We start from the raw sequence: 14164 nt of genomic DNA on the forward strand, positions 1-14164 counted from the left end.
GTGAAAATGGTTTGATAAATCAGCCACTATGTGTGAACCTGATTTTAAACTACTGATTTCAGGTCATCAGCTGGCACAGCTTACCAATAAATTTAAGGCCTCCATAGAAATCAGAAAAATTAAACAATATTACATAAAAATCAGCAAAACGTGCCAATTTTGTAGAGATTGTTGGCCAGCTAATATGTATGGGGGCTCCCACCTGATCCAAAATAAATTATGTCAGATGGAAAAGGATTCTGGTAGAGACTCGCTCATAAGTAACACCGTTTATTGGGGAGTTGGCAGAGATAGTTGTCAGCCAAATGATGGTTTCAAAGCTAATGTGTATGGCCATTGTGACAGAGTCACTGATAAGGTGATAGAGAGGAGATATGGGTCACTGCGCTTAACGGCGTCAGTGATCTGAAACCAGAGCATTTTTTGTCCAGCACACTACGTGTTGTGAGGGTTACATTGCATAAAAAGGGCTAGTTTATGTGGACCTTCATAGAGCGAGTGGGAGAAGGCCCACTTTATCTCCCCTGGTCGACTTGCCAGGACCTGCATGAGGTCATGATCATGTGATCAATAACATGATGGGGAAGTTACAGGCTTGGGTTGAAATAAAAAAGCTCTACAGGCAGTCTGGGTTCAGCTAGCCTGGAGAGAGGACTCTCCAGAGGCTTTGTGGCTCATCAGGCACAGACTAAATCTGTGCTGCTCCAGAGCGGAGTGCCACCCGCAACACACACACTATGTTGCCGCATTTTGCTTTCTTTTGTTGTTTTGTTCTGTTTTAGTCAAAAAGGCAGAGCTTGGTTTCCTCCCGAGTTGGTTTATGCTGCCTTACAATAAACCAACGAGGATTTAAAGAGACAGTGTTCCCATTTTTTCCTACCTCTGTGTGCCGCCATGTGAGTGAACTACCACACCATCTTTAATATAGGCTATCAGATCAGTGTGGGAGGGTCTGACTTCCACAATCTCCACCGATCAGCTTTTTGACATTGTCAGGTAATGCTTTCTATTGGAGTGAATAGCAGATGTGTAGTACCTTGGGGGCAGCCACTAAACCGTTATCAGAAGTGTGCAGTTAACTTTTTACATCCAGCCAGAGCAAATAACAGCAGATCGGTGGAGTGGCCAGATATTGGACTCTAACCAATCTGATATTGAGGTCTCGTACTAAGCTAGGGCTATCAATATTCAAACACTGGAAACCCCTTTTAACCCTTTAACGACCGCCAATATGCCTTTTAACGGCAGTAGTTAAGGGTTCTTAAAAAGCGGCGCTGAGAAATATGTGTTTCGCGCCCCCCAGCATCAGAAAATCTCTGGGATCTCGGCTACAAGGGGTAGCCGAGACCCCGGAGAACATGATTCGGATAGGTTTTTACCGTCCCTTGTCACGTGATCGCCGTTATTCACCGAAAAAAAAATGATCTAGCATACCAGAGGAGAGAGAAGTTGGGTCCCCAAGCCTTCCCGGTACATCCGCCATCCCCAGATCCTCCTGCTCTGTCCCCAATGTTAATTGTTAAAGGTCCTACAGTTCTATAAATCTGGAATTCCACAGAACATTCATCATTCCATTTCTAGGTCATATCATGCGTTTCTTGTAATAACTTTGAAACTTTTTGTTTTGCGTGTTAAACTGGCCAAGTATGCATAAAATGACGATTAACAAGAGGTAAATCATAAATGTCCCTCAGCCAGAAAGGCATCATATAAGCTTTTATGTACCGTATTTTATTGCTGCATTCAGAATTATAGGGATAACAATTCTATAATTTTAAACATGTTTCTATTCTTTCCTTAGCATAGTATAAAATACAAAAGGTATAAGACAATAAACTTACCTGCATTGAGATCTTTAAACTTTTGCTTCAGTTCAGCTGGTGTAAGTCTGTACTGATCTAATCCATCACCCCAATAAATGCGGTCGAGAACTTGTAGGTCTCCTCCCACCAACCATTCTCCGCTCTCCATCACCATCTGCAGAAAGCCAACAAAGATCATTCATATGAGAAAAATTCTAAGACAGTTTATTAGAAAATGAGTGTATATTAATACGGTACATTAATTTGATAAAACAGTCACATCATTTGCTGATGGACATTTGAGATAGAGATTATTATTATATAGCGCCATTAATTCCATGGTGCTGTACGTGAGAAAGTTTTACATAAAAATTATAGATATCGTTTACAGTTAACAAATTTACAGTGAGACTGGTACAGAGAGTAGAGGACCCTGCCCTTACTGACTTACATTCTACGGGATAATGGGGAACAGACAGAAGGTCGGGGGTGCAGCAGGTCTGGTGGTAAAGATGAGTCCAACCTTATCTTTTCTTAAATTTGGTTAAAGTGTAACTGTAATTTCAGGAGAACCTGCAGCAGAATGTTTGAGTCCCCTCTTAATCTAGCTCCTTCTTACACAGAATCTTATGAGGACCGACTATCATCTCCAATCTCAGTAATATGAAAGTCTGTCTTCACAAAGCAGATTTTACCAATATATGGAGAATGAACGATCAACCCAACAGGAGAAAGAAGCCAATTTCTATGATGAGATATATTACCAAGTTGCTTTTCTTCTTGGGTACTATTAATTATGTACTATTAACTTATGAAACATACAGTACAGAACAAAAGTTTGGACACAACTTCGCATTTAAAGAATTTTCTGTATTTTCATGACCATGAAAATAGTAAATTCTCACTGAATGCATCAAAACTATGAATTAACACATGTGGAATTATATACTTAAAGTGTGAAACAACTGAAAATATGTCATATTCTAGGTTCTTCAAATTAGCCACCTTTTGCCTTGATGACTGCTTTGCACACTCTTGGCATCCTCTTGATGAGCTTCAAGAGGTAGTCACCAGGAATGGTTTTCACTTCACAGGTGTGCCCTGTCAGGTTTAATAAGTGGGATTTCTTGCCTTATAAATGTGGTTGGGACCATCAGTTGTGTTGTGCAGAAGTCTGGTGGATACACAGCTGATAGTCCTACTGAATAGACTGTTAGCATTTGTATTATGGCAAGAAAAAAGCAGCTAAGTAAATAAAAACGAGTGGCCATCATTACTTTAAGAAATGAAGATCAGTCAGTCCGAAAAATTGGGAAAACTTTGAAAGTGTCCCCAAGTGCAGTGGCAAAAACCATCAAGCGCTACAAAGAAACTGGCTCACTTGAGGACCGCCCCAGGAAAGGAAGACCAAGAGTCACCTCTGCTTCTGAGGATAAGTTTATCCGAGTCACCAGCCTCAGAAATCGCAGGTTAACAGCAGCTTAGATTAGAGACCAGGTCAATGCCACACAGAGTTCTAGAAGCAGACACATGTCTACAACAACTGTTAAGAGGAGACTTCGTGCAGCAGGCCTTCATGGTAAAATAGCTGCTAAGAAACCACTGCTAAGGACAGGCAACAAGCAGAAGAGACTTGTTTGGGCTAAAGAACACACGGAATGGACATTAGACCAGTGGAAATCTGTGCTTTGGTCTGATGAGTCCAAATTTGAGATCCTTGGTTCCAACCACTGTGTCTTTGTGCGACGCAGAAAAGGTGAACAAATGGACTCTACATGCCTGGTTCCCACCATGAAGCATGGAGGAGGTGGTGTGATGGTGTGGGGGTGCTTTGCTGGTGACAATTTTGGGGATTTATTCAAAATTGAAGGCATACGGAACCAGCATGGCTACCACAGCATCTTACAGAGGGATGCTATTCCATCCGGTTTGCGTTTAGTTGGACCATCATTTAATTTTCAACAGGACAATGACCCCAAACACACCTCCAGGCTGTGTAAGAGCTATTTGACCAAGAAGGAGAGTGATGGAGTGCTACGCCAGATGACCTGGCCTCCACAATCACCAGACCTGAACCCAATCGAGATGGTTTGGGGTGAGCTGGATCGCAGAGTGAAAGTAAAAGGGCCAACAAGTACGAAGCATCTCTGGGAACGCCTTCAAGATTGTTGGAAGACCATTTCCGGTGACTACCTCTTGAAGCTCATTAAGAGAATGCCAAGAGTGTGCAAAGCAGTCATCAAAGCAAAAGGTGGCTACTTTGAAGAACCTAGAACATCTATATATATATATATATCTATATCTATCTATATCTATATCTATATCTATATAGATATATAGATATAGATATATATATATAATTGTCTAAGGGTTTTTCCGTCTGTCTGTCCTGGAAATCCCACGTCTCTGATTGGTCGAAGCCGCCAGGCCTCGACCAATCAGAGACGGGCACAGCGACGATGATGTCATAATGGTTGCCATGGCGACGATGATGTCATAAAGGTTGCATCGACCAATCAGCGATGGGCACAGTCTGCCGCGAATTCTGGAATCATCATTGTCCATATACTACGGGGACTGTTGTGAATTCTGTGGTCAAGCTCCCTCCTGTGGTCATGAGTGGTACTTCGGCTGGTTCTGTCTATGAGCTTCCTCTGGTGGATGTGAGTGGGGCTGCGGCTTCTGAGTTTCCTTCCTCAGGTGACGAGGTTAAGTCTTTAGGTGCTGCTCTATTTAACTCCACCTAGTTCTTTGTTCCTTGCCTCCAGTCAATGTTCCAGTATTGGTCTTGCTCTCTCCTGGATCGTCTTGTGGCCTGTCTGCCCTGCATAAGCTAAGTTCTGCTTGTGTTACTTTTGTTTGCTATTTTTTCTGTCCAGCTTGCTATATTGGTTTTTCTTGCTTGCTGGAAGCTCTGGGACGCAGAGGGAGCACCTCCGTGCCATTAGTCGGTACGGAGGGTCTTTTTGCGCCCTCTGCGTGGTTGTTTGTAGGTTTTTGTGCTGACTGCAAAGCTATCTTTACTATCCTCGGTCTATTCAGTAAGTCGGGCCTCACTTTGCTAAAACCTATTTCATCTCTGTGTTTGTATTTTCATCTTTACTCACAGTCATTATATGTGGGGGGCTGCCTTTTCCTTTGGGGAATTTCTCTGAGGCAAGGTAGGCTTATTTTTCTATCTTCAGGGCTAGCTAGTTTCTCAGGCTGTGCCCGAGGCGCCTAGGTCTGGTCAGGAGCGCTCCACGGCTACCTCTAGTGTGGTGTGATAGGATTAGGGATTGCGGTCAGCAGAGTTCCCACGTCTCAGAGCTCGTCCTATGTTATTCGTAACTATCAGGTCACTTTGTGTGCTTTTAATCACCAGGTCCATTGTGTTTCTGAATCACCAGTTCATAACAGGGGACATGCATATTCTAGAATACCCGATGCGTTAGAATCGGGCCACAGTCTAGTATATATATAATTGTCTAAGGGTTTTTCTGTCTGTCTGTCCTGGAAATCCCGCGTCTCTGATTGGTCGAGCCTCGACCAATCAGCGACGGACACAGCATGGCGACGATGATGTCATAATGGTTGCCTCGACCAATCAGCAACGGGCACAGTCTGCCGCGAATTCGCCTCGACCAATCAGCGACGGGCACAGTATCGACGTAGATGTCATAATGGCTGCCATGGTGACGATGATGTCATAAAGGTTGCCTCAACCAATCAGCGACGGGCACAGTCTGCCGCGAATTCTGGAATCATCATTGTCCATATACTACGGGACAAGCATATTCTAGAATACCCGATGCGTTAGAATCTGGCCACAATCTAGTAAGACATAATTTCAGTTGTTTCACACTTTTTTGTTAAGTATATAATTCCACATGTGTTAATTCATAGTTTTGATGTCTTCATTGTGAATTTACAATTTTCATAGTCATGAAAATACAGAAAAATCTTTAAATGAGAAGGTGTGTCCAAACTTTTTCTCTGTACTGTATATTAAAGGGAACCTGTCACCTGAATTTGGCGGGACTGGTTTTGGGTCATATGGGCGGAGTTTTCGGGTGTTTGATTCACCCTTTCCTTACCCACTGGCTGCATGCTGGCTGCAATATTGGATTGAAGTTCATTCTCTGTCCTCCATAGTACACACCTGCGCAAGGCAATCTTGCATCACAGAGGGAGAGAGCACCCTGTCTGCTCCCATCGCAACAACACAATGCGATTGCGTTGTGCCGATGGTCTCCATGGTGATCCTGGGCTGCAAGATGGCTGCGGGGTCCTTCAAGGAAGGTGTCCTGTGAGCCACTGGCGGACACAGTCAGAAAAGGGCCCCTGTGCAAGAACAATATATGGGCCCTTTGCTGCCCGAGAACTCCTAAAAATGCAAAATTGCACTTGCTTTGGAGCCAGAAATGGGCCCCCTTACCTCTTGGGCCCCTGTGCGGCCGCACAGTTTGCACCAATGGTATGTCCGCCTCTGCTGTGAGCACCTGCTAAGAGCAGGAGCGGACATGACTCCTCCCTGCCTGTCAGAAGCTTCTCTGATGCCCTGCAGTGTATCAGATCAGCCATATGTTACTATACACCGATTTACCATCCTGGGACAATGTAAAAAGTAAAAAAAAAAATTACATTTTTTTTTTTTTTTTAAATCCCCCCCCCCCCAAAAAAAAAAAAAATTACCGGTAATCAAATAGTCATTTATTAACCCCCTCAGTGAACACCTTAACAAAAAAAAAAACCTGAGGCAAAAAAAACTATGCTTTATCATTATACCGCCAAACAAAAAGTGCAATAAAACATGATAAAAAAAAAGAATATAAATAAAAATAGTACTGCAGAAAACAAGCCGCCACACAGCTCCGTCAGGAAAAAATTAAGAAAAACTTATAGCTCTCAAAATAAACCAATGCAAAAATAATTATTTTTTCTAGTGAAAGTGCCAAACAAAAAAAAATCATAAGTGTGGTATCACTGTAATCATCCTGACCCGAAGAATAAAGCTGTCTTATCAATTTGGTAAAAACACAGAACAATGTAAAAAAAATTCCCGAATTTTTTTGTTCATTTTACCTCCCCAAAAAATCAAAACAGAAAGCGATCAAAAAATGTCATGTGCCTGAAAATGGTACCAATACAAAAAAGTAAACACGTCCTCCAAAAAAGAAGCTGTCACATGACTGCCAGCCGAAATAGGGAAAAAAAATATAGCTCTCAAAATGTGGTGATACAAAAAATAGTTTTTGAAATAAAGAGTCTTTTAGTGTTGACAGTAGACAAACATAAAAACTAGATAAAAATCTGGTATTGTTGAAATCGCACCGACCCAAACAATAAAGTTGTCTAATCACATATACGAGGAACGGCGTAAAAAATAAATACAACCAATTCTTCACCTGCTGTTGATTTATTCACTCTACCTCCCTTGAAGTATATAACATAATATCTGCTGATAATGGCCATATATGCTCTATACTCCCCCTAGTGTTGTATGTTCGTAGCACAGATCTACTAATGTACAGCATGTCCCTGCAAGGGTTACAAAACAAGATAAAAATGAACTCATGAAAACCAACATACCTAAGAGCTACCAAAGAAAATTTTTACAACACAAGAAACAATTAACTCCTTAAAGCTACATGTCAGTCAGTCATGGAGCGGGTTGAGGTGTGCAAGGAGAGCTCCGGTGTGGAGGAACACAACACATGGCAGATGCCAGCTGTGTTATACCGCTTACATCTGGCTCTAACGGCAAGCATTAGGGTATGTGCACACGTTCAGGTTTTTTTGCGTTTTTTTCGCGATAAAAACGCTATAAAAACTCATTAAAAACGCATACATTATGCATCCTATCATTTAGAATGCATTCGGCATGTTTTGTGCACATGATGCGTTTTTCTTCTGTGAAAAAAACGCATTGTGGTAAAAAAAAAGCAGCATGTTCATTAATTTTGCGGATTTTCTGCATTTTTCCCCGCTATTCTACGCATTTGGAAAAAAATGCACCAAAAACGTGTCAAAAACGCGAAAAAAATGCATGCGGATTTTTGGCAGAAATGTCCGGTTTGTGTCAGGAAAATTTCTGCAAGAAATCCTGACGTGTGCACATACCCTCAAAGCTAGCTGTTTAACCTCTTAAATGTCGGTGTCACTGACAGCGGCATTTAAATTATGCCATACTGCTAGCTGCTCCATTCATGTAGTGTGGAGTTCCAGCAATCACACAATCACAAGTTCAAGCCCAATGGGGACTAAAAATGAGAAAAAAAAAGTATAAATAAAAAATAAATTTGGAAAAGACTGAACGATTCTAAAATCACCCCACTTTTCCCACAGTTAAAAATAAAACAATTATATAAACAAAATTACTTTTCCCATATAGGAGGTAGAGCAAAGAAAAGAAATTTAAAAGGAAAAATTCCCATTTTTCTTGGATCATTACACCTCCTCCCCTTCACTCCCACCCCACCAGAAAAAAAGGAATTAACCATTGTACCACTACATAGTACATTAAATTACAAAATTGGTGCACAAAAGCACCCTCTCATACACATACAGGTCCATATACAGAGAGATTAGAAAGCCATGAGTCTCATGGCAACAAGACAATTGCTTTTTTCGCCACAATGTTTAGAATTTTTAAGAAAATAAAGAAGAAAAAAAAAAGAAAGTTTAACATTGCAGCAATCGTGCTGACTTGGAGAATAATACGGAAAGGTACTGTAATATTTACTGCAAAATGAGAACAGTAAATATAACCTAAGGACAAATGGCAGAACTTCGTTTTTATTTCTTTTTCATTATTTCACTTTTATTTTTTCCCATTTTCCAGTACATTATATAGTATAGTGAACGGTGTCATTTAAAACTACAACTATGTTGACAGAAAAATTAAAAATTATCATGGCTCTTGGAAGATAAGATCGAATAAAATAAAAACGCAAAAAAAAAAAAAAAAAAGATTAATAGGAAAGACTGTAATTTTAGAAGAAAAAATACATCAACAGTGCACACTGAGGCATAGCTAAGTACATGGATATATGCTTTACAATGGTCAAAGAAGCCAATTTCATGAGTGGCACACACTAAGTATAATCCCTACACTCATGATCATACTGATAGGGGACAGCGATGATGTCTGTAAAGAGCGGCAGAATAAGTTAGCGCTATATAAGCACAATAATAAATAAATAATTGTCTATTACATCCCTTGTGCAAATGCTGCTATAATCTTTTATAAAGCTGCGGTTGTACATCTCCAGACTAGAAATACTTCAGCAATGTCCTGAGCAGCTACCGATCTTATGACCTGATCTAGTAAGATCAATATGATGAAACAAATGCTGACCCTTGAGTTTTGTGCCTGCCATGCTGGTAATGTGGATAAAAAAAACACTGCAAGGGCGCCCTCTGATGGTCAATTTAACTCAATTCAGCAGCAAACATTGTTTAACTGTTGACATGTATGAAATGCTTAGACATCTTTTGGACAGGTTAAATTGGTAATGAAAGGAAACAAATTAGTTAGTTTGAGAGATGTACTTTCATGTCTAAACCACAGTAAATATGATGCCAATCAGACCTTAATATATGGGTGCTCCTTACAGGTTGTTCCCCATTGTCTGGCACATCGTTCCTCCTTCCTGTGCTCATAAAACTCTGGATGACGTAAAATGGCCACTCGTCTTCCTTCGTAAATGAGCGCAAAAGCTGTGCAACCATCGAGTCTCTGCTTTTCCTCATTAGTTGCAGTCAGGACAATGGGTACAGACAAGTTGATGACACCCCCTGTGGAAGAACAGATATGTCACAAAACAGATAAATCCAGCACCCACATTTTCATAAACTAGTAGGATAGCTTAAGAATTAGTACTTTCTCCTCATCTCTTTATATTAAGTAAATGTATTTTCCTGCATAACATGTAATCACAGCTAGTAACCTGCTCCCTGACTATTCCTGTAAACATGTAGGCACAGCTAGTAACCTGCTCCCTGACTATTCCTGTAAACATGTAGGCACAGCTAGTAACCTGCTCCCTGACTATTCCTGTAAACATGTAGGCACAGCTAGTAACCTGCTCCCTGACTATTCCTGTAAACATGTAGGCACAGCTAGTAGCCTGCTCCCTGACTATTCCTGTAAACATGTAGGCACAGCTAGTAACCTGCTCCCTGACTATTCCTGTAAACATGTAGGCACAGCTAGTAACCTGCTCCCTGACTATTCCTGTAAACATGTAGGCACAGCTAGTAACCTGCTCCCTGACTATTCCTGTAAACATGTAGGCACAGCTAGTAACCTGCTCCCTGACTATTCCTGTAAACATGTAGGCACAGCTAGTAACCTGCTCCCTGACTATTCCTGTAAACATGTAGGCACAGCTAGTAACCTGCTCCCTGACTATTCCTGTAAACATGTAGGCACAGCTAGTAACCTGCTCCCTGACTATTCCTGTAAACATGTAGGCACAGCTAGTAACCTGCTCCCTGACTATCCCTGTAAAACATGTAGGCACAGCTAGTAACCTGCTCCCTGACTATTCCTGTAAACATGTAGGCACAGCTAGTAACCTGCTCCCTGACTATTCCTGTAAACATGTAGGCACAGCTAGTAACCTGCTCCCTGACTATTCCTGTAAACATGTAGGCACAGCTAGTAACCTGCTCCCTGACTATTCCTGTAAACATGTAGGCACAGCTAGTATCCTGCTCCCTGACTATTCCTGTAAAACATGTAGGCACAGCTAGTTTCCTGCTCTCTAACTATTGCTGTACTCCTCCTGTCTCGCTCTCCTATCATCACTACTCACCTAACTATAATCTTCAATCTCTCAGCAGTGGCAGGAACATGAACTAAAAGAGCCACCTTGTCAGAGTGCAGCATTAGTGCTGCACAAGGCGGCTCTTTTAGTTACAAACGCCGGGGGGTGGGTGGGGGTGGATGGGGGAAGGGGGGGGGGGGGGGGGGGGTGACAGGTTCCCTTTAAAAAAAAACCCTTTCTCGACCAATCCTGCACCAATAACTACCAACCAGTCTTGAACCTCCCCTTCATCTCTAAACTCTTGGAGTGCCTGGTCTACTCCTGCCTTACCTGTTACCATTCCACTCACTCTCTCCTAGATCCATCACAGTCCAGCTTCCGCTCCCTAAATTCTACAGAAACTGTACTCAAAGTGACTAACGACCTTCTGACAGCAAAAGTTAATTGTGACCACTCTGCTCACTCTTCTTAACCTCTCTGCAGCATCTCCTACTCTCTATGCTCCAATCAATAGGCATAAAGGACACTGCACTCTCCTGGTTCTCTTCCTATCTTTCTGACCGTTCCTTCAGTGTATAGTTCGCTGGCTCCACTTCATCTCTTCTTCATCTCACTGTTGGGGTCACTCAGGGTTCAGTCCTTGGCCCCCTTCTCTTCTCTCTATACATGGCCTCAATTGGACAGACCATCAGTAGACTTGACTTTCAGTATCAGTGACTGTCTGTCCGCAGTCTCCGACATCATGTCCGCTCTCTATATGAAACTCAACCTTTCCAAAACTGAACTTCTTCTGCTCCCGCCATCTACTAACCTCCCTAAATCTGACATTTCCCTCTCCGTGGGTGGCACCATAATAACACCCCGGCAGCAGGTGCGCTGTCAGGGTGTTATGTTTGACACCAATCTCTCCTTCACCTCCCATATACAATCTCCTGCAGCTCACTTAAAGAACATCTCTAGAATCCGCCCCTTTCTCAATATGGAAACCAAAAAAACCCCTCACGGTTGACCTGGTCCACTCCAGCCTGGACTACTGCAATGCTCTATTAACTGGCCTCCCCCTCACTCGACTTTCCCCTCTCCAGTCCATCCTTAATGCAGCAGCAGGGTCGTCTATCTAGCTAATCGGTACTCGGACACGTCCGCTCTTCGACAGTCGTTACACTGGCCGCCCATACATTACAGGATACAATTCAAACTGCTTGTTCTCACCCACAAAGCTCTCCACAGTGCGGCACCCCCTTACATCTCGTCCCTCATTTCTGTTTATCGGCCTACCTGCTCGTTACGCTCTGCAAGCGACTTTCGACTAACCTCTGCATTAATCCGTACCTCCCACTCCCAGACTTCTTCCATATTGCGCCAATGCTCTACCCCAAGAAATTAGGACTATCCACAACTTACAGAGCTTTAGGCGCTCCCTCATAACACGTGTTCAGAGTGGCTTATCATGTTCCCTAATCAAAGCGTGTGTGTGTGTGTGTGTGTGTGTGTGTGTGTGTGTCCCATTCACTATGTATCAGAATAACCCTCCATCAAACTCCACCGCACCCAACAGCACCACAAATAATGACTGGTGACTAGCTCATGCAACCTTTACCTATCCCCGCTCCCTCAAGATGGCTGGACCATCATTGCAAATACACACCTGTACTTTGTATCTCCCCCCACACCTCATTGTAAGCTCTCACGAGCAGGGTTGTCTTACTTTGCTTTAATTATTGTTTTATTTTAAACGTTGTTACTTATGACGTGTGTATTAGCTGTTAAACTGTAAAGCGCTGCTGCGGAATATGTTGGCGCTATATATAAAGATTATTATTATTATTATTAAACATGTACGCACAGGTAGTACCCTGCTCCCTGACGATACCTGTAAACATGTAGGCACAGCTAGTACCTCTTCTCTCTACCTTTCCAGAAAAAAAATCTTATAAGTTTACTATGCACTAATCAACAGTAAGCACGGTGAGGTGGCTGAGTGGGCAGCAAGGTGGCTAAGTGGTTATCACTATATTTTTGCAGCACTGGGGTGGATAACCGCTGTGTGAAGTTTGTATGTTCTCTGCATGGTTGCATGTGGGAGGAAACTGGAGTTCCTGAAGGAAACTCACAAAAAATACTGAAAGAGAATTTAGATTGTGACCCCCAATGGGGAAGTGATGATGTCCGTAAAGTGCTGTGGAATATGTTGGCGCTATACAATAAACAGAAATAAACCCAATAATAGAGAAATCAAAGTTAGTTCAAAGAGGAAATTAACGGGTGGTTATACCATGTATCAATCTGACAAGAAAATCAGGGAGGAAGTTATTGACCAACACCACTGCCAAATAATTCAGATTCTAGAATGGTTTTAGTAAATTCTGCATCTTCCAACTTTTCTAATGAAGACCACAAATTCGGTCGACTTTCCCCCGACTGCCGGTCACAAGGCTTAACTGTTTCCAATTTTTGAAATGCTTTGATATCACAATATGACACATACTAAACAACATTAATGTGTCATGTCAAAGAGTCATGGGGGGTGAGCTCCCTGAATAATCACAAGGAGGAATGAAGTGTCTGAGGAGTTTTACGGAGGAAGACTAGAATAAGCATGAAGGGGTGAGCACTTTGCATCTGACCTCATTTACTTGCACTGGAAAGTGGTTTTTACAAGGATCGCAGTCTCTTTTGAAGTCAGAGAAAAATCAAGTGAAAGTGCAGAGTAGAACTATACAATTGTCAACGCCACAGACGGAAATATGTATTGTCTGTACCGCACGTGAAGAGAAAAAAGGCATAGTAACAGAAAGGAAAGAAATACATGCCACAGTTCACACAGCTTAGACAAGAATTAGCAATAAAACTTCCTTCCCACTAATCAATGAGTGAGTCGATGGAAGCCACCGTCATGCGACTGTCCCATGACACGAGTAATATGCTCACAGACGCTCGCGCACTCCGCCAGCACCGGAGACTGCATGTTGACACACATCTGCAATGATTAGAAAACGTCTACACACCCGTTCAAATACCAGGTTTTTGTCACGTAAAAAAAAAATCATACCAAGAAGAATTATTTCACAACTTTCTCCTTATTTAATGTCGCCCATAATCTGTGCAAATCCATTGTGAAGTAATGTTCAAGTATTAGTTTAATGGTGTGCGTATTTAAGCACATTATTTTAGGTTTTCTTTCTTTTTTCCACCCAAAATGATTTCAGTTTGCTTCTCAATGGATTGTACATATTGTGGGTGGCATTAAAGGTGGAAAAAATTCAGAAATCACTCATTGTGGTATGATTTTTTTTTTTACATGACAAAAACCTGACCTTTTACCAGGGGTGTGCAGACTTTATACCGTATATCTACTGTATTCTGTATGTTTATTACTGTCGAACAAAAGTCATCTTTATAAAAAAAAAAAATCAAAAGAGAAAAAACAAACGAACACTAGTAATGGCCACTTGAGTAGGATTCACCAACCAATATTTCTCAAATATATTTGTACATTTACACTTTGGACTGGTCTTAGAGCCTGGGAGTCAACAGATATAAAAAAAAACACAACTTTTTTTTAGGAAAACTGTAAAAATCATATTACTCACCAGTACCAGTTTTCTT

General features: G+C 41.8%; 1 protein-coding gene across 2 annotated transcripts in view; it reads right to left on the reverse strand.

Moving 5' to 3' along the window:
• PAPSS1 (3'-phosphoadenosine 5'-phosphosulfate synthase 1) overlaps positions 1-14164 on the reverse strand; it is a 116466-nt gene that overhangs the window by 43151 nt on the left and 59151 nt on the right. For both annotated transcript variants that reach the window (XM_069743725.1, XM_069743729.1), the window contains exons 8-9: positions 9376-9581; positions 1842-1977 (exon numbers count right to left, since the gene is read on the reverse strand). In XM_069743725.1, coding sequence (XP_069599826.1) covers positions 1842-1977; positions 9376-9581 — 342 coding nt within the window. The remainder of the gene's footprint in view (positions 1-1841; positions 1978-9375; positions 9582-14164) is intronic.

The sequence above is a fragment of the Ranitomeya imitator genome, chromosome 1 (assembly GCF_032444005.1).
Source record: "Ranitomeya imitator isolate aRanImi1 chromosome 1, aRanImi1.pri, whole genome shotgun sequence".
Classification (NCBI taxonomy): domain Eukaryota; kingdom Metazoa; phylum Chordata; class Amphibia; order Anura; family Dendrobatidae; genus Ranitomeya; species Ranitomeya imitator.